The sequence below is a fragment of the Notechis scutatus genome, chromosome 1 (assembly GCF_049901735.1).
Source record: "Notechis scutatus isolate UNSWTSFEM ecotype Mainland chromosome 1, rNotScu1.2, whole genome shotgun sequence".
NCBI lineage: Eukaryota > Metazoa > Chordata > Lepidosauria > Squamata > Elapidae > Notechis > Notechis scutatus.
Window position 1 is genome coordinate 82,137,482 of NC_142009.1, and position 18,152 is coordinate 82,155,633.

At 45.0% G+C, this 18,152-nt stretch overlaps 2 protein-coding genes across 2 annotated transcripts in view; one reads left to right on the plus strand and one right to left on the minus strand.

Moving 5' to 3' along the window:
- The window catches only part of SYTL3 (synaptotagmin like 3), a 33,878-nt gene extending 33,196 nt beyond the window's left edge, over positions 1-682 (minus strand). The window contains exon 1 of the mRNA XM_026675259.2: positions 400-682. The gene's annotated coding sequence lies outside the window, so the exon portion shown is untranslated. The remainder of the gene's footprint in view (positions 1-399) is intronic.
- A 4,320-nt stretch (positions 683-5,002) lies between these two features.
- DYNLT1 (dynein light chain Tctex-type 1) lies at positions 5,003-17,906 on the plus strand. The gene is made up of 5 exons (XM_026675268.2): positions 5,003-5,063; positions 6,541-6,582; positions 16,752-16,875; positions 17,097-17,174; positions 17,538-17,906. The coding sequence occupies exons 1-5, from the start codon at positions 5,037-5,039 to the stop codon at positions 17,606-17,608; spliced, it is 342 nt and encodes a 113-aa protein (XP_026531053.1). The 5' UTR covers positions 5,003-5,036; the 3' UTR covers positions 17,609-17,906.
- The last annotated feature ends 246 nt before the right edge of the window (positions 17,907-18,152 follow it).

The following is an 18,152-nucleotide window of genomic DNA, read 5'->3' on the forward strand; positions in this document are numbered from 1 at the left end:
GTTTTGAATGTTAAATCATTAGACCTGAAATTGGTGGCACGGTGGTTAACAACACCAGGTTGTAGCACCAGGCTACAACCTCGTCTGCCTTTACCCCCAGATCCAACTGGGTGACTTCAGATCAGCCACTTGTCCAGAATCATATAAGGTCTCCTGCTTGGTCCCTTCCAGCCCTATTGTTCTATGTACTTTCACTCAGCCCTAGGAAAAAGGGAAGAGCAAACCACTTCTGAAAAAGATTGCCAAGAAAATTGCAGGCAGGAGCCAACACTGACACGAAAGCACTAAACAAACAAACAAACAAACAAACAAACAAAAACCCTTACTCTCAGAAAATAAAAACAGATCAGACAAAAATGCCATGAAACTACTTTTTCCCATAAATAAATAGGGACTTACCTGTTCCTTCCAAACCTTTCTGGTTTGCTTTATTGAATAAGAGCTTGTTACTATCTTCTCATATGATTCCGTCTTGCTGAGCCAGAATTAACATGGAGTTTTCTCTGTGTGCTTTACCTGATTGCTGTTCAGCCATCTGCACTGGAAATCACCATTAGTAACACAATTTGCTCTCCAACAGAGGCTCAACAGGTTTTGAAAGAGGCCATTCACTCTGAGGGGGAAAAAAAACAGCTGTTCTCATTAAAATGGATCTGAAATGTCTAAGTCATTGAACAGGAAGAGTAATAGCAGTTAAATGTGATACTGAAAGCGTTTCCTCCTCCTTCCTCTCTAATATTAGATGTGTGCAATACTGCAAACCTCAGTTTCCGCAAAAGCTTCAGAATAAGAAACATACAATTATAGTCAATATGCCATTTACAAGAAATGATTGGGGAGATGGCTGACAATTTAGGCAATTAGGCAATATTGCAGTATTATTAATGTGGAGGTGAAATTGCTTTATTTTACTGTGAATGTGCATGTTAGCATACTTTTAATGGACAGAAGGATCTTATCTTTGTTATAGGGCCAAAAAAAATATCATCACTCATCAAGAACAAGCAGCATCTTAGCTGGAGTCTCTAGATCAGTGATGGTGAATCTTTTTGTTGTAATGTGCCGAAAGCATGTGTGTGTCAGCATCCACAATGCAATGTGCACCCCCTACACATGCACGTATAACCCCCCCTTACCTGCACTGTGCATGCGCACGCCTCCCACCTGATTTTCGGCCCATTTGAGGCTGTTTTTGCCCCCCCCAGGGGCTCGAGGAAGCCTCTGCAGCCTTTGGAGGCCGAAAAACGGGCCTGTTTCGTCACTTCCTGTATTTCCAGTATAGCCTTTGCAAGTATTGTTGTGCAGCCTGTGAAGACGGCAACAGAATCGGACAGTGGGGAAGAACATGGGCCAGTCCAGGAGTCTGGGGAGGACTCGGATGATGGTCCTGTGTCCGATACAGAGATGGGGCCAGGGCCATCTGGGAGTTATGTGCTGACTCCGGAGCCTCCAGAATCTGACAGCAGAGAGGCAGAGAAACAAGGGGAGCCTGTTCCCAGTGTGCGCAGAGCTGCTAGAAGTCAAGACAAAAGAGGTGACTCAGGAGTAAGGCTTGGAGATGATTGCCTCTCCCATAAGATATAAAGGAAGTGCAAAGGGACAGGAACCTTTGCAGGAAGCAACATTGTTTGCTCTGGTCCGTTTGGAACCTGAAAGCTCTGTGGTGAATTTGTGCTCCATTTGGTTTGGAAAAACTAATTGGTACTTTAGTCGTTGGCAGCACTTCAAGAAAGAAAAAGGTACATTCTTATCAGACTTCTTTCAAAGGACCTTGGCAGACTTCCATGGGACTATTTATAACTGGTTGAGACTCATTACAGGCTGTGCATAACAATAATTCACAGCTGTTGAACTATAAAATAAAAGCGTTTTGGATTTTTTGTTGGTGTCTCATGAAGCCTTGGTCAGAATAGGTATTACCATCGTGAAGACTCTTGTTATGGATTAATTGGGGGAACTATTGTCCAATCCTCAGTTTCCTTAACCTCTCATCTACATACATGTACCAGTTGCTTTTCTCTCAATTTGATTTTCAGTTTTCAGCAAGACTCTTTTATCCTCCTCCCTCGTTTAGCACTGCTCAGAGATTTTGTCAGGCTGAGGAAAACCCTTCACACATGTAACACGCACACACAATGCTCAGTTCTGTTGCTGACTCCTCTTTCTGCGCTTGTCTTTTCTTTAAGATTTATTTTGGTCTGTCTGTTTGCCTTCCTTCAGCTGAGCCCTGACATTTCACTGCTCTGCCTTAATGTTGCTGAAAGAATTGTTTTTAAAAACCTTTGCCTCTGTTACTTGATCAACTGAGGGCACAGTTTAACCTGTTTAATGGTCTTGATACTTCTAGCAAATAAATCACCTTCACAGTAGGGACTTTTTAAGGTCTGTTGTGCTCTTCAGTCTACTGAGCTCTGAGTAATTTACAACCTTAAGTGGCAGATACAAAGCTGTGTAGAAATGGAGCAAGGAGCAAAGAACATCAACTATGAGTGCCTCTAAATGGTAAGCAAACTGGTAAGAAAAGATGGCAGGAGTGAAGAGGAGGAGCGTCTAATCTGCTTCTTCTAAAAACTACATTAAATTCAACAATCACAAAACTAAAAGTACAGAACAGAATAACAGATTTGGAAAGGACCTTGGAAGTCTTCTTGTCCAACTTCTGACTCAAGCAGGAGACCCTATGTCTTTCAGATTAAGTGATTGTCTAATCTCTCCTTAGAAACCTCCAGTGATGGAGCACCAACTTCTGAAGGCAAGTCATTCCACTGATCAATTATTCTTTCAGGAAATTTCTCCTTAGTACAGCACGTCTTCCCAACCTAGTGTTCCACAGTTTGTGTGTGTGTGTGTGCGCGCGTGCGCGCCTTTGAGTCATTGTTGACTCCTGACAACTACCTGGACAAGTCCCTAAAGTTTTCTTGTCAAGATTTTGCAGAGGTGGCTTGCCCTTGTGTCCTCCTTAGGGCTGAAAGAGAGTTACTGGTCAAGGTCACCCAATCGCTTCATGCCAAAGGTCTTACTAGAACTCATGGTCTTCCAATTTCTAGCCTGATGCTTTGGCAACTACATCAATCTTGCCCTTCTGAGTTGTGGACTACAATGTTTTTAACATCTGTAACAATACACCTCATTATCATTGACTATGGGAGTTATAAGTCAATATATAGCTGGCGGGCACAAAGCTGGCATAACTGGCTAGATCTGGAACAGACACAACTTTCAAGCAGCTATACACTGATAATTCCATAAATGGCACTGATTGTTTTTGACATCACTAAAGGAACAGTATTATTACGGATACCCAATACATGGCAACTTCCTATTTGGACATCATCTAAAAATTAATATAAAATATTCTTGACCTAAAATCAACTCCTGGTGACCATGTTGACAGAAGCATGCAGTATTATTTTCTTGCTTTCTTCCTAGATGTCTATGGAGATTCTCAGTCACCCAGGTCATGGTTGTCCCAAAGGTGCTTTTTTCAAGAGACAACTGGATTTTCTGGTTTTGTTTTGTTTTTTTCTTTGAAGACGTTTTGCTTCTCATCCAAGAATCTTCTTTAGCTCTGACTGGATGGAGGGAAATGGAAGGTTTTATACTCCTTGAAGACAGCTCTGGACATTTGCATTCTTTTAAGCAGGTTGTTAAGGTCACTTGGAGGTTTATCTGTGTCATTAGGGTCACCTGACTGATGCAAATTGGTGTGGAGCCTTCTTGGAACTGGTGAAAGGACTGTGTTGTAGATTGGAGACAGATGTCATATCCCTTCCCCTCCCTTCCCCTCTATTAAGATCAAGTGTAGTATTATGTTAGTTTTGAGATAATGGACCTCTTTAACCCCTTTCAAATCAGCGATCGTATCTGTCCAAAATATGGACTTTGACATAAATGTCAAGACGTGTATGCACATGAGACTTTACCTCCTCCTCTCTTCCACAGCCCTGGGATCTTCTGTTGGTTATTTTTCACTTAAGTACCAACCTGGTCTGCTTCTATTTACCTTTCTCAAGATCATTTCAGACGGCAGATGCTGCCATCTGCTGTGAGCATTAGCCTTAAAAGAATAGAATAGAATTCTTTATTGGCCAAGTGTGATTGGACACACAAGGAGTTTGTTTTGGTGCATATGCTCTCAGTGTACATAAAAGAAAAAATGAAAAAGAAAATACATTTGTCAAGAATCAGAGGTATAACACTTAATAGTAGTCAAAGGGTACAAATAAGCAATCAAATCATATTAGGAAACATTATAATAAGCGATCAAATCAAATTATACTAGTAAACAGTCAATAAAATAATCATAAGGATACAAGTAACAAAGTTACAATCCTGTAGTCATAAGTGTAATAAGTCATAAGGAGTGCGCCAAAATGCGTGCATAAGTGCACCAACGTGCCTACTGTCCTATTGTTTCTTTTTTATTCATATCCATTTCATGTATTCATAACCATCTAATACTTGCTTGACAAATAAATAAATAATAAATAAAAATGCAGTAGTGAAAATTATGCTCCACGTCTCTGAAACCCGGTCACTCTTTTTGTCCACGATTGCGTTGGATTTGCTTCGCCCCTTTTCTCGCGATTGTGGGCACATGGGTGTTTTCCAAACTTGTCAAATTGAAGTCCGGTGGATTTCAGCTCCCAAAGAGTTGAAACCCGCCCATCTTTTAAGATGGCAAGTTTGAAAAAAAAAAGACTGCTGCGCTCCCGCCTCCCTCCCAGCTTGGAAACGCGAGGACTGAAGAGTAACTAAGGAAGATGGCGAACAAAGCCCGCAACGGCCCACGTGACAGGACACGTCACAATCAGAAAGGGGAAGCGGTGAAAGCCCCGCGAGCGGCAAGCGGCGTAGCCCAACAACACTCCCCGCCCCGCCCCCGCCCCCTCGACGGGCATGCCTCTCCGGGTCGGGTGATTGGCTGAACGCGTTGACCGCAGTGCGCAACCGCAGAAGGAACAAGAGGTGGGAGCTTGTCGCGTAGCGGCAACGAACGCGCGGGGTTGGAGCCGAGCTGAGTCAGAAGGAGGACAATGGATGAGCTCCAGTCTGCCGAGGAGGTAACACGACTCCGGAGCGAAAGGACCGTCGTAGCTTCGTTGGCAGGCCTGGGCTGGAACGGACCTTTGGAGAAAGAGAGGTTCCGGGTAGCCTCTCCGGTCGAGACACGCCCCTTCCCCATTGTTGCTCCTCTTCCCCACGCACCCACTACCGGGCTTTTCTCGCCTTCCAAAAGGCGGCGGAGAATGTCGTTCATTCGCGCCCCAGCGGCTTTCCATGGCCGCGCTGCTCTTTCCCGGATTAGCGCGGGGGCGATGGGGTTAGATGTATTGAAATGGTGTATAGGGTTTCCTGCCTAAGTAAGGGGTTGGACTTGAAGACCTTCAGGGTCCCTTCCAACTGTAGCGTTATTCTGCTGTAGCGTGAGCCAAAAGCAGCGCTCTCATTTGGTGGTAGCCGTGCAGATTTTTTTTAATTTTTAGATAGACATTTATTTATTTTTAGGATAGTTTATAATGAGATATATTAGAATGAGATCTACATCTCTCTGTGTGTGTACATACATACAAATATATATATATATATATATATATATATATATATATATATATATATATATATATATATATATATATATATATATATATATATATATATGTGTGTGTGTGTGTGTGTGTGTGTGTGTGTTTTAAGTTTTCACAGGTACTTAACATGTATGGTATTCAGCTTTGTTCGGGTATTTTCCCATGTCATTATAGTGCTTTTAAAGTTGTAGCAACATTTGGGCAGAATCTCATCTGCCATCATCAGGCTTCTGTATTGTGTTCGTCTGTGAGTCAGACTTTTACAGTTGTTTCAGTTTTAAATTTGGGGCTAGCCTAAATGATGATGGCAGATGAGATTCTGCCGAAACGTTGCTACAACTTTAAAAGCACAGCTACAATGACGTGGGAAAATACCCGAACAATGACTTAGGCCATATCTCTGTTGGGCATGCTGGAAACCCATTGGGTTGCAGCCATGGTGCCTGCAGAAAATGATTATTACCTGGATGAGAAAAGTGCACTTTTTCTGTGAATAATGTCTGCACTTATTATTTATTATGCTTTATTTGTTTTTTTTTAATTATTTTCAGGACTTATAGGGCCGCCTATCTCATAAAATGAGTCTAGGCAGCACAGAACGATCCATAAAAATATGACTAAAAACGAGTATTTTCCCACCCACCCACATGGCAGATCAAACATCCTCTCAGCTTAACCCTCATCCTAGCTCAACAATCTAGGGGAAGAACTGGGTCCTTTGGAGGACCGTTGTCCTGTAGGCTATTATATTGCCGTATCTGTCATTTATATGCTTAAGGAAACATGGAGCATCTTGCTCTTTTGTGAGAGGCTAGGAAAGTGATACAGCCTGTTAAGCCAAAATAAGCTGTAAGATCTATGATGTTATGTCAATTGAATTTATTGCAGTGACACTATTTTCAGTTTTGCATAATGTAATTTAAATATTTCTGCTTTTTTTAAAAAAAAATAGACTGCGTTTGTTGTGGATGAAGTAAGCAACATTATAAAAGAGGTAAGTCCTTATACATTAATATGATCTGCTTATTAATGGGAGTAAAATCTTGCATAATCATAGGAATATTTCTTAGTAAACATGACAAAAATAGTGGGTTTGCTTTACTGGTAGTTTAGCTCATAGATTTTGAAGAAGCTGCAACTTCCAGATAATCTTTAAAGGCTGGTCAGCATATTGCAGCATTCTAGCCAAATCATAATCAGGATATGGGTTGTTATTGCCAGGTCATCTTACTCTGGGTAGGGCTGAGACTCAACACAACTTGGAATTGGACAGACCCTGATTATGGTTTCCACTGCTTTTAAAGCAGGAATTATATCAGCCTGGAGGAACTCACCTCCACTAGTCACAGACAACCTCTCTTAGAAGAAACATCAGAGAATACAGTTGTTCAGCCAGCTCTGAATCCATCTAATGGTAGAAAAGTCCAGCTTATATTTTGCCATATTCTATAGAATCCCATAAATTTCAGTACAATTTTTGCTATTTCATTTGAGACATTTCAAAGAAACGTGTAACTTAGCTCCATAGTAGTCCTAACTATAAAGCCACTTTCAAGTAATGCTGTAGAGTTCCTAAATAAAAACATTAAGAACTAAACCAAAATAAGTAAGCTGCTTTCATAACAATATTTAGTGTATGTTGAAAAAAATATTTGTGCAAATGGAGATGGACTGCTGTTTTAATTGAATCAAGCTCCCCTTTTACAAAACACCTTTATCTTCAGGAGTGGGTTTTCAGGGTTTAAAAGGAGCTGCATACAATGAGATAGAAACTCTGGAAATCCTTTGAGTATTTCTTCTGGTGACATGTGAGGTGAACTTTAAAGCTCTCTATTTCCTTCTCCTTTCTCTGGAGAAGGCCGAGCAGCAGTAGCCCAGAATAAGTGGAAAAGGGTAACTCTGAACTTCAGAAATATGTTCCATTTCTGAACACCAGCTTTTCTTACTTATTTTTGATGTTTGCATCAATGTTGGTTAACACACAAAAATAACTTCATGGACACATGCATGGGTGTTTCTGAATCCCAGCCAATTTATATCTTTTGATGTCCTAAGAGAATTGCGTTCATAAAAATACTACTATTGGCTTGAAATGGTTAAGCATATACAGCTCAGGACTTTTCTTATGTAATTAGAGCTGGCCTCTAACTTAATTTGCAACCTATTAAATCTAGATAAATAGTGGTGGGACTAAATTGATTTCCATGTTTGTGGCTCACTCAAGCAGAATAGACTATTTTGCCCTATTAAATCCCAACTTCAGCAACAAATTGTTAGCAACTTGTAAGTATAGAATAATTTTTTTCATGTGTGTCTCCTGAATGAGACATCATGATCCAGATCTCTCAGATAATGACAAATCTTTTTTTTGTTTGCGGAGCTTTGATTCCATGTCATAAATTGTAATCCATACTTAGGCAAAAAGTTTGACAAACTCCTTAATTCCACAGCCGTCTTCAGTCTCTTCTGCTGTTGTCCATGTACACCCTTTTCCTCCATATCCATTAAGTCTTTTTTCAGTTCAATATTTTGTAATAAAATCCTTAGCCTTTTGGACAGTTTAGTCTAAATCCTTATTGATGGGATGTAAATATTACCTTCCAGTTTATGCCATTGGAATGGAACCATTATCTGCTTCAAAGCTTTTGTTAATAAGGAATCTGTAATTCATTATTTTAGTGCAGATTATAGTCTGGTTAATAGTTGTCAAGGTACCAGTGTCTTATTTGCTAATCCTTTGTTATAGCAACTGCCCTAACAATTCAGAGGAAGCTTAGAACATGCTCTGGTAAACTAAGCATTACAACACAGAAAGCACAAGACAACCTTTTTAAAATGAAGTTATAGTTAATAATTTACTAAATCTATAAAAAATAATCTCCGAGACAAACTCCTTTCTGTGAATTCCAAGGCTTATCAAATGTAAATGTTCCTTAGTAATAGTTTGTTAATTTTAAAAATCCTTTAGGGGGAAAATACCCCTAATAACTAAGGCTTGATAATATGCAGTGAATGTCTGTCGAAGACTCTACACGCTAAATATATAGACATAATCTCAATGTAAGCATGCCCTGATAAGACCCATTTTATTTTAAGAGAGGATTAATTGTGGCTGGTCTGCATTAAGACTAAAATAGAAAGGTTTAGTTTCATTCAAAGAGAATAAGAATAATCCCATTTAGGCTGATGCAGTAAGTTATGCTGTTTTTCCTCTCCCACTGCTAAGAATCTTATTGGCTGCAAAACAAAGAAATTACCATAAAGCTAGTTAAAATGAAAGCAATGGCAAGAATGACTGATTGGAAGGAAGGCCTGTCCCTGTTCAACGACAGATTGGAGGCCATCGGGATCTGGAGAGAATCTCATTACGGGGGCAGGCACTGCTATAGGCAGGGCAGGTTTCCAGGGTCCTTATAGGTGACTTTGTTCAAATTGACCAGGCAAATATTTGGGAGACAGTGCAATCACTCAAATAATTAGGCCCTATGCCATATAGGCACTGTAATAACTAGACAAGTGGAATTGTTATTAGTGGAAGCCAGTTTAAGGGAGGCAATGCCAGATGGTGGAATGGGGTATAACTCATTGCATAGTAAAACTCTCTTGCATAAACTTCCTAATTGATGGGATATAAGCATCAGTTTGTTGAGTTGCAAGATTGAAATGAGGGTTCCTTGCTTGCATAGTTGCATGTGTATCTTCGGACAAAATGGGCTGTATTGTGTATAAAGCCTTAGTAAGACCACACCTAGACACACCTTAGTAAGACCACACCTCTATAAAGCCTTAGTAAGACCACACCTAGAGTACTGCATCCAGTTTTGGTCACCACATAAAAAAGATGTTGAGGCTCTAGAAAAAGTACAGAGAAGAGCAACCAGGATGATTAGGGGACTGGGGGCTAAAACATAGAACGAACGGTTGCAGGAACTGGGCTTGGCTAGTCTAGTAAAGTGAAGGACCAGGGGAGACATGATACGGTCTTCCAATATTTGAGGGGCTGCCACAGGGAGGAAGGGGTCAAGCTATTTTCTAAAGCGCTTGTAGGCCAGACAAGGAATAATGGATGGAAACTGAACAAGGAGAGATTTAACCTGGAAATAAGGAGAAACTTTCTGACAGTGAGAACAATCAACCAATGGAACAGCTTGCCCTCGGAAGTTGTGGGAACACCATCAGTTGAGATTTTCAAGAAGAGATTGGACTGCCATTTGTCAGAAATGGTATAGGGACTCCCGCTTGGGCAGGGGGTTGGACTAGATGACCTACAAGGTCCCTTCCAACTCTGATTATCTGTATCTGTAACATTTAGCCATATTTGATAAATGCACTCAAATGAACCAATGGTCTTTTTACAGTTAGCAAGTGACATAGGTAGGAGCAATGCTTCTAACTGGTTTAGTGAATGTGGGGAAATTCAACATTAGGAGTTTCAATCAATGGAAGGGTTAAAGGAAAGTTTGTTTGACTTGTCCCTCCAAATAGCAGGCAAAGAGCAATTGAATCCTAGGGAATTCTGGGGACCAAATTCTAAGGGAACAATTGAGAGGTGATTCTCCCTCGAGCCGCTCGGAGCATCCAGAGACTGGGATGTGCTTCCGAGTCCTCTTCTTGCAGGCTGAGCTTTAGATGAGGAAACGCTCCGCCCCCTCACGTGACATCGCGGAGCGCCTCCCCAGTCTTTTGCTCAGCCTCGAAGAGTCAGGCTGTGTGTTAGAGAGCTCCTTGGCTGATCGCAGATTCCTTCCTATTTCTCTTTCTGATAAGGTTTGCCTTCTTTCTCCTCCTGCGCAAAGGGTCTGGACTTAAGGGAAAATTTTCCCTCGTCCCTGAGACGAAGCTGCGGGCTCGCAGCGCGTTTAGCGCTACCCCCCCCCGTCCTTATCAGATCGCATCGCTGCCTCCGCGTTGCCTCGTGGCACGCGTTGTTTTACTTTCATTTACTGCTGGATTCCCCCCCACCCCAAACGCCGACCGGGAGGGTTATTGCCCCTAAGGCCCTAGGCGTGCCGAGCTGACCGGCAAAGCCCTCCTTTTCCGTCCCGAAGGCGTCCCCGACGGTTCAGCTCGCGGTCGCCATTTTGGCTCCGCCTCGTGGTCGGGCGCCTTTTTTTCTGGTTCTAGCTGCGGTGAATTAGAGCCCCAGGCCTTGGGTCAAAGCTTTGCTGCCCATTTCTTTCTACCTGGCTCGCTCTTTTATCTTAGTTGGCCTCCCGCAGTCCGTTTCGGGGCGAAGTTGCAGCCCCCCCCTCCGGTTTTGTTTTCCCTTGTCTGGAGGCCTGCTGCCAGAGGCCCTCTCTTCTACATAGGCCTCAGGCGTTTATTTGACTGATCCGGCCTGTACTGAGATACCAGTTACTGCTACTGTTCGAGAATAAAAGGAATATATTTGCAAAATAATAATAATAATAATTTCTGTTTTTTTGTACAGTAATAATTTTTTTTTCATAGATATATAGACATTTACGGATAACCTGTATATATATTGCGTACAAAAAAAAAAAAAAAAAGAGAAAAAGATAAAAAGAACAAACAAAAAGAAATCAAAGGAATTACAAATAGAGTATCTATTTTTTCCTGTACATACTATATTATTCAGATACCTCACTGTTATCTCTGTACACTACAAATTCCAAAAGGGGGAGAGGGCCAGCTTCACCTTCACCCGGCCTCATCCAGGCCTATTCTGGGCGAGCCAACCGCCTTTGCTAGTATTGTTACCTAACATGGCAGACGACAATCCATCTAAACGTCCTTCTTTGAAGGCTAAAGCAAAGTCCCACTACTTGCACAGGCAGGACAAGGAACCTAAGGGCTCCAGACAGGACAAGGAACCTTCCAAGGCCACAACGTGACGCCTTGAGGCGCCACAAAGCGTTAGAAAAGAGTTCGACCGGCGTTCAAGGGAGTCCCGCTCGGAGACGCCTATACCTCCTCCTCCAACCCCTTCTACCTCTGCTCTACCTCTCCCCTCAGACCCTTCTTCCCTACCTAGGCGCAGTTCGCTTCAGGGTCTTCCGACCCCCGGACCTCCGACCAGACGGACCCCCGAAGCCACCTTTACACCCACAGCCGCTGGTCTGCGCCAGGATGAACCCTCTACCTCCGAGGTTCCACCTCACATCAAGGCTTGGATGGAATCAGCCATCCGCCAGGGCATAGCAGAGGCACTACAACACGTGTCCAGATCAGGTTTCTCTCCGCGAGCATCTGAACACGATTCGTTATCACTCAGATCCCTTCCACAACCGGTCCCCCCAACTGATCAGGTACTCTCTCAGAGGGATAGCCCTCCACCGGTTGGGGCCCAGATGGAGGAGGAAGGGGACTTTGGGGACTTCAGGGAGGAGGAAGAGGATTCCCGGATGGGATCCTCCCGCTATAGTGAACCCCTCTTAGAGGCTGACATCATGGAGGGGGAGATGTCGGAGGACGAGGGCCCTTCCCCCGACCAACCCACCTTTGGGGGGGCTGTTCAAACCACATATGTTCAAGTCCCTCCTCCTTAAGGCCAAGAATGTATCTGGCCTTCTTCCCCAGTCCCCTGCTGAACCCCCCCCAGTCCAAGAGGGCCCAGAAGACTCCATTTTCACCCAACCAGTGGTGGAAGCCGAGGTCATCCCATCCCCTCCCATCTTCGTAGATCTGGTTGCAAAGCAACTTACCTCCTCAGGGACACCTCCTGCTCCATCTAGCCAAGACAAGAGATTCTTCAATCTCGATGCGGCTCTGTCTAACCTTCTGAATATCCCGGAGGTTGATGACCCCATTGTGGGTCTAGCTTCTTCCTCTACCCCTAGTGAGGCCCTAGAGGCCTTAAAGCCTGAGGACAGGCGGGCGGAGCTGGCGCTGCGTAGGGCCCACCTATCTGACGCCTGGGCCATTAAATCGGCTACGGCCGCCTCATTTTCACCAGGTCTTCCATCCGCTGGCTACGTCAGCTCAAGGACCACATCCCTGCTTCCAATCTGAGAGCTCACCAGGATATAGCGAAGTTAGTGGCTGCAGCCGAGTTCTCGGCTGACGCCACTTACCAGTCGGTAAAATTTTCTTCCAGAGCCATCACGTCGCACGTTTCGGCTCGCCGCATGCTATGGCTCAAACACTGGCAGGCGGACGTAAAGAATAAGGTCAAGCTGGCCACTGCTCCCATTACGGGAGACAAACTGTTTTGGCCCAGCTTTGGAACCACTGCTGGTCGAGGGCCGCAGTAAGAGAAAGTATTTGCCCTCCCTTTTTCGAAGATCGGAGACCAGGGGCCCCCAGCCCTTTCGGAGGAGCTTCCCCGCCCCTTCTACCAACCCCCTTCCCGCCCAGATACCCTAGACCTCCTTCCTTCCGGTCCCAGGACCGCTCGGACCCGGGTGACAGAACCAGACGCGGTGGCGGCTACAAGAGACCATTCCGGGGATCGGGAGGAAGGCCCTACCGTAGAAGGTAGATCCTCTTCCTCCCTCCCCATTGGCGGCCGCCTCAGCCACTTCGCCGCCCAATGGGACATATCCACCTCCGATGCATGGGTTAGGGACACAATCAGGTTTGGTCTCGCCCTGGAGTTCAGGTCCGCCCCCCCTGATTGTTTTATCCCATCCCCCTCCTCAAGGGATCCCTCCAAACGGGCTCTAATGGATGCAGCCATCCATCATCTTCTTGACATCCAGGCCATTCAACCTGTCCCTCCGGCCCAGAAGGGAAAGGGTTTTTACTCCCATCTCTTTGTGGTGCCCAAACACTCTGGGGTTGGAGAGCCATCCTAGACTTGAAACGGCTCAACCGTCACCTCATCCAGCGTAGATTCAAGATGCACACCTTGCAATCAATTCTCTTAGGCACCAGGCGGGGAGACTGGTTATCTTCCATAGATCTGTCGGAGGCATACCTCCACATTCCAATCAGGCCCTCCCATTACAAATTCCTCAGGTTCTGCCATAATAACCTTCATTATCAATACGTGGCCCTACCCTTCGGTCTGGCTTGGCCCCCGGACCTTCACCAAGGTCCTGGCGGCCCTGGCGGCCCATCTCAGGACCGTTCCCGTCCGCCTCCACTGCTACTTGGACGATATTCTTATTCTCTCCCCGTCCAAATCCCAGGCAGTCAGGGATACCAGGGTCACCCTCTCCGCCTTACGGGCACACGGTTTTCTAGTCAATTGGCAAAAGAGCCAACTTACCCCTTCTACTCGAATTAACCACTTGGGGGCCATAATTGATTCGGTGTCACAGAGAGTTTTCCTCTCTCCGGAGAGGTTCCTTAGCATTGAAGCCCTGGTAAATCAGATCAGGCGTTCAAGGAGGGTGGCCTTGTTGGACCTCTCTAAATTGTTGGGCAAAATGGTATCATGCATCTCCATTATTCCCTGGGCTCGTCTACACAGCAGATCCCTCCAATGGTTCCTGCTCCCGTTCCAACGATCCGGAAGAAGCAACTCGAGGGTCAAGGTCAGGGTCCCTCCAGAGGTCCTCACGTCTCTTCTCTGGTGGACCAATCCCGCCATCAACAGAGGCCACCTATTCGCGGAACCTCAACGACTCACCGTCACTACGGACGCAAGCCTATCCGGTTGGGGCGCTCATCTCGACTCGATCTCTGCACAGGGCAAATGGTCGCTGACCGAGCAGGGGTGCAGCATCAATTGGCTAGAGCTTCACGCCGTCCTTCTGGCCCTGCGCAGCTTTCCTCAGATCCGCAATCATCACGTTCTCGTGCTCACGGACAACGTCACGGCCAAGGCCCATATCAACAAGCAAGGGGGCACCCAGTCCATCCAGCTAATGAGGGAAGCCGAGCGCCTTTGCCGCTGGGCAGAATCCAACCTCCTATCTTTAAAAGCCGAACACATCTCCGGAGTAGACAATACTCAGGCGGACTGGCTGAGCAGGGCCACGGTGGACCAGGCGGAATGGCGTCTCCATCCATCCCTTTTCGAGGAAGCGTCCAGAATATTCGGCCTTCCGGTGGTGGACCTCTTCGCTTCCCCGACCAACACTCAGCTTCCACGGTTCTTCTCCCGGTATCCGTCTCACAGGTCGGAGAATCACAACGCTCTGCGTTGCCCATGCCCCCAGGGCTCCTATATGCCTTCCCTCCGCTCCCGTTAGTTCCCAGAGTAGTTCAAAAACTCATTCAGGAGAGGGCAGAACTTCTCCTGGTGGCTCCCTATTGGCCCAGGCGACCGTGGTTTGCGGATCTCCGCATCTTATCAGTAGCGCCCCCATGGAGGATCCCCCCGGACAAGGTCTCCCTCTCTCAGGGGCCCCTTCTGCATCCGGAGCCTCAATGGCTCCAGTTAGCCGTCTGGAGGTTGAGCGGATCCGTCTGACTTCTGAGAATCTTTCAACTCAAGTCATCGACACTATTTTGGCCGCCAGGCGCCCTTCCACCACACGAATTTATGATGCCACTTGGAAAGGGTTCTGCAAGTGGTGTAGCGGGTCTCAGGTTAATCCCCTCTCTCCCTCGGTGGCACAGATCCTGGAATTTCTTCAGGAGGGTCTTCGCAAGGGGCTCGCACCTAACACCCTGAGACGGCAAGTTTCTGCTCTCTCAACCGTGGTCTCCTGTGATAACTACGGTTCCCTTTCTCACCACCCCAGGGTTAGATCTTTCCTTAGGGCGCCACCAACCTGTGCCCTCCTACCGTTCACAGGTTCCCCACATGGGACCTCAACAAGGTCCTCGTTTCTCTTACACGTCCCCGTTCGAGCCTTTGAGGGAGTCATCCCTGCAGTTTCTCACCTTCAAGGTAGTTTTTCTAGTAGCTATTACTTCTGCTCGTCGAGTTTCGGAATTAGCAGCTCTGTCAGTCAGGAGCGATCTATGCGTGTTCCACGCAGACCGGGTGGTCCTTCGTCCCGACCCTACCTTTCTACCCAAAGTTAACTCTCCCTTCCATAGGTCACAGGAACTGATTTTACCAAATTTCTGCCCCAGGCCCTCCAGGGGCAGGGAGGTCCTCTGGCACACCCTAGATGTTAGAAGGGCCTTGCGTATTTATATTAAGCGCACTCAATCCATGCGAAGGTCGGAATCCCTCTTCCTATCCTTTCAACCCAGGTCAATGGGGCTTAAGGTTTCCCCTTCCACCATCAGTCGCTGGATCAGGGCTACTATTGCGAGGTGCTACCTTTCCCATTCTCTGCCCGCTCCGGGTGGGATAACCGCCCATTCCACCAGAAGTGCAGCCACCTCGGCGGCCTGGGCCACACAAGCCCCCATCGCTGACATTTGTCGGGCAGCCACCTGGTCCTCTCCGTCCCCGTTTATCAGACATTATAAAATAGATACGTACGCCTCAGCGGAGGCCTCTTTTGGCCGACGGGTCTTACAGAGGGTCATCAGTGATCCGGAGGGGCCTTCGGGCCAGACGGAGTCCCACCCGTGGGACAGCCCAGCTTTGGTATGTCCCAGTCTCTGGATGCTCCGAGCGGCTCGAGGGAGAATGGGCGTTGGTTCTTACCTGATACGCCCCTTCTCGGCGAGCCGCAAGGAGCATCCAGCCCCACCCTAATTTCTCCGTCTGGTGGGGGCTCTTTCTTCAGCCAAGGAGCCAATAGTAGATTAGAAAGAATCAATAACCTCTCTTCTCGTTATCGCAAAAACTGGGGAGGCGCTCCGCGATGTCACGTGAGGGGGCGGAGCGTTTCCTCATCTAAAGCTCAGCCTGCAAGAAGAGGACTCGGAAGCACATCCCAGTCTCTGGATGCTCCTTGCGGCTCGCCGAGAAGGGGCGTATCAGGTAAGAACCAACGCCCAGTTTCCCCTCTCAGGTCAGCTTTTAAAAACAAGAGCCACTATTTTGGTTTTGTACAGTTATGCCCAAATAAGCATGATGGCTATATAATGATTATATGAATCCAGTTAATCCACTATTTTTGTCTGCTTCTTTTAATTACATTACAATTACCTTCTTTGTTCTTGAAGTTTTAATAGCAGTACTGCTAAGATAGCAGTCTATGGGTTTTTCCCCACCCCCAATGCCATGGATATGGAGGGTTTATCCCCACAATAAAAATTCAAGGTTGTACACATACCTTTTTGTCAAAAATTAATGAATGGGAAGAAAATGTTTGCATGCCAATTCTAATTTCTGAGGCTGTTGTGTGAATTTAATAGAACTTTGGAAATTTAGTGATCTCCATTTAATTTTTTTTTTACCTGTAGGCCATAGAAGGAACAATAGGTGGCAATGCATATCTGCATAGCAAAGTGAACCAATGGACTACAACTGTTGTGGAGCAGATTTTAAGTCACTTGACAAAGCTGGGGAAACCATTCAAATATGTTGGTAAGTTAATGCAATCTTACAGTATTGTGTACTTTTCAGAAATGCTTTCAAGTAAAATTAAAGCCTGAAATTTAAGGACAGGGAGATTCTGATAGTAATTAGTCTGAACATTTGTAGTCATACCTCATGTACTCTTTATCTTTTGCAAAATCAGATATAATTGTGTTACATGGACAAACACTTTTTTCCCCCTAATAATATTTTGTCTTTATAATTTCTAGTGACCTGTGTGATTATGCAAAAAAATGGTGCCGGACTTCACACTGCAAACTCTTGCTTCTGGGACAATGCCGCTGATGGTATAAAACTCTTTCAAAACTGGTGTTGCTGAACTTTTTTACAGAAAATTTGTATAATTCTGGAATCTCTTTTGGGTAAAATAATTTGTATTGCATTTTCAAACTTTTGATTCCAGTGCATTCACCTGATCATGACTGTAATGACTTAACTCTCTCTTACTGTTCAAAATAGGCAATACAGGAAACTAAATGGGTGTGCTTCCAAACAGTTTAAATAACAGTAGACTTTGTCTATAAGTACTACTCAAGCTTATGAAGAGCTTTGCCATAGACTTAAATATCTGGATTACAATATGGATGCACTAATCGATATCTTGTGTTTATGTGAATAACTGGTTGCTGTTTTTGTTTGTTTTTTTGTAGGAGCCTGCACTGTAAGATGGGAGAACAAGACTATGTACTGTATTGTCAGTGCCTTTGGACTTGCAATATAATTTGCCTTGAAATTCTTCAAATCTTGTCATTGCTTTAAGTCCACTAAAACTCTGAATTCGGTGAATAACTAAGAGTTACCCATTCTTTCTGAGGAAAAACAGAAGAGAAATTTCAGTACTGTTAAATAAGCATGATCCCCTTGTTCACTTTCAAGCTCTGTCTTAACACTTTAAGGACGTTTTCTCAAGGTGCTAAAACCTGAAACTTGCTGCACTTCTATAGCTTTACTCCACCTGTGTGGGTAAGACTGATTTTCACTCTATATTTGTTTGTTTATTAAATTATTGAAGCTCTGAATATGTGTATGTTCATTCCTAAAACTTAAAAAATTTAGAAATGAGGATAATGTCATGATTGCAACAGTGGCTGATCTTTGCTGGTTTGGGAATTAAGCAGATTGAGGCCAGGTTAGTATTTGAGATCCTCAATGGAAGTTCCATCTTTTTTTAAAATAATAATAATGCTACCGGTATGTTCATGTGATCATCAGGAACCGAGTTTGATTTGAAGGTCTCTTTGCCCTAATTTTTACCCGTTCAGTAT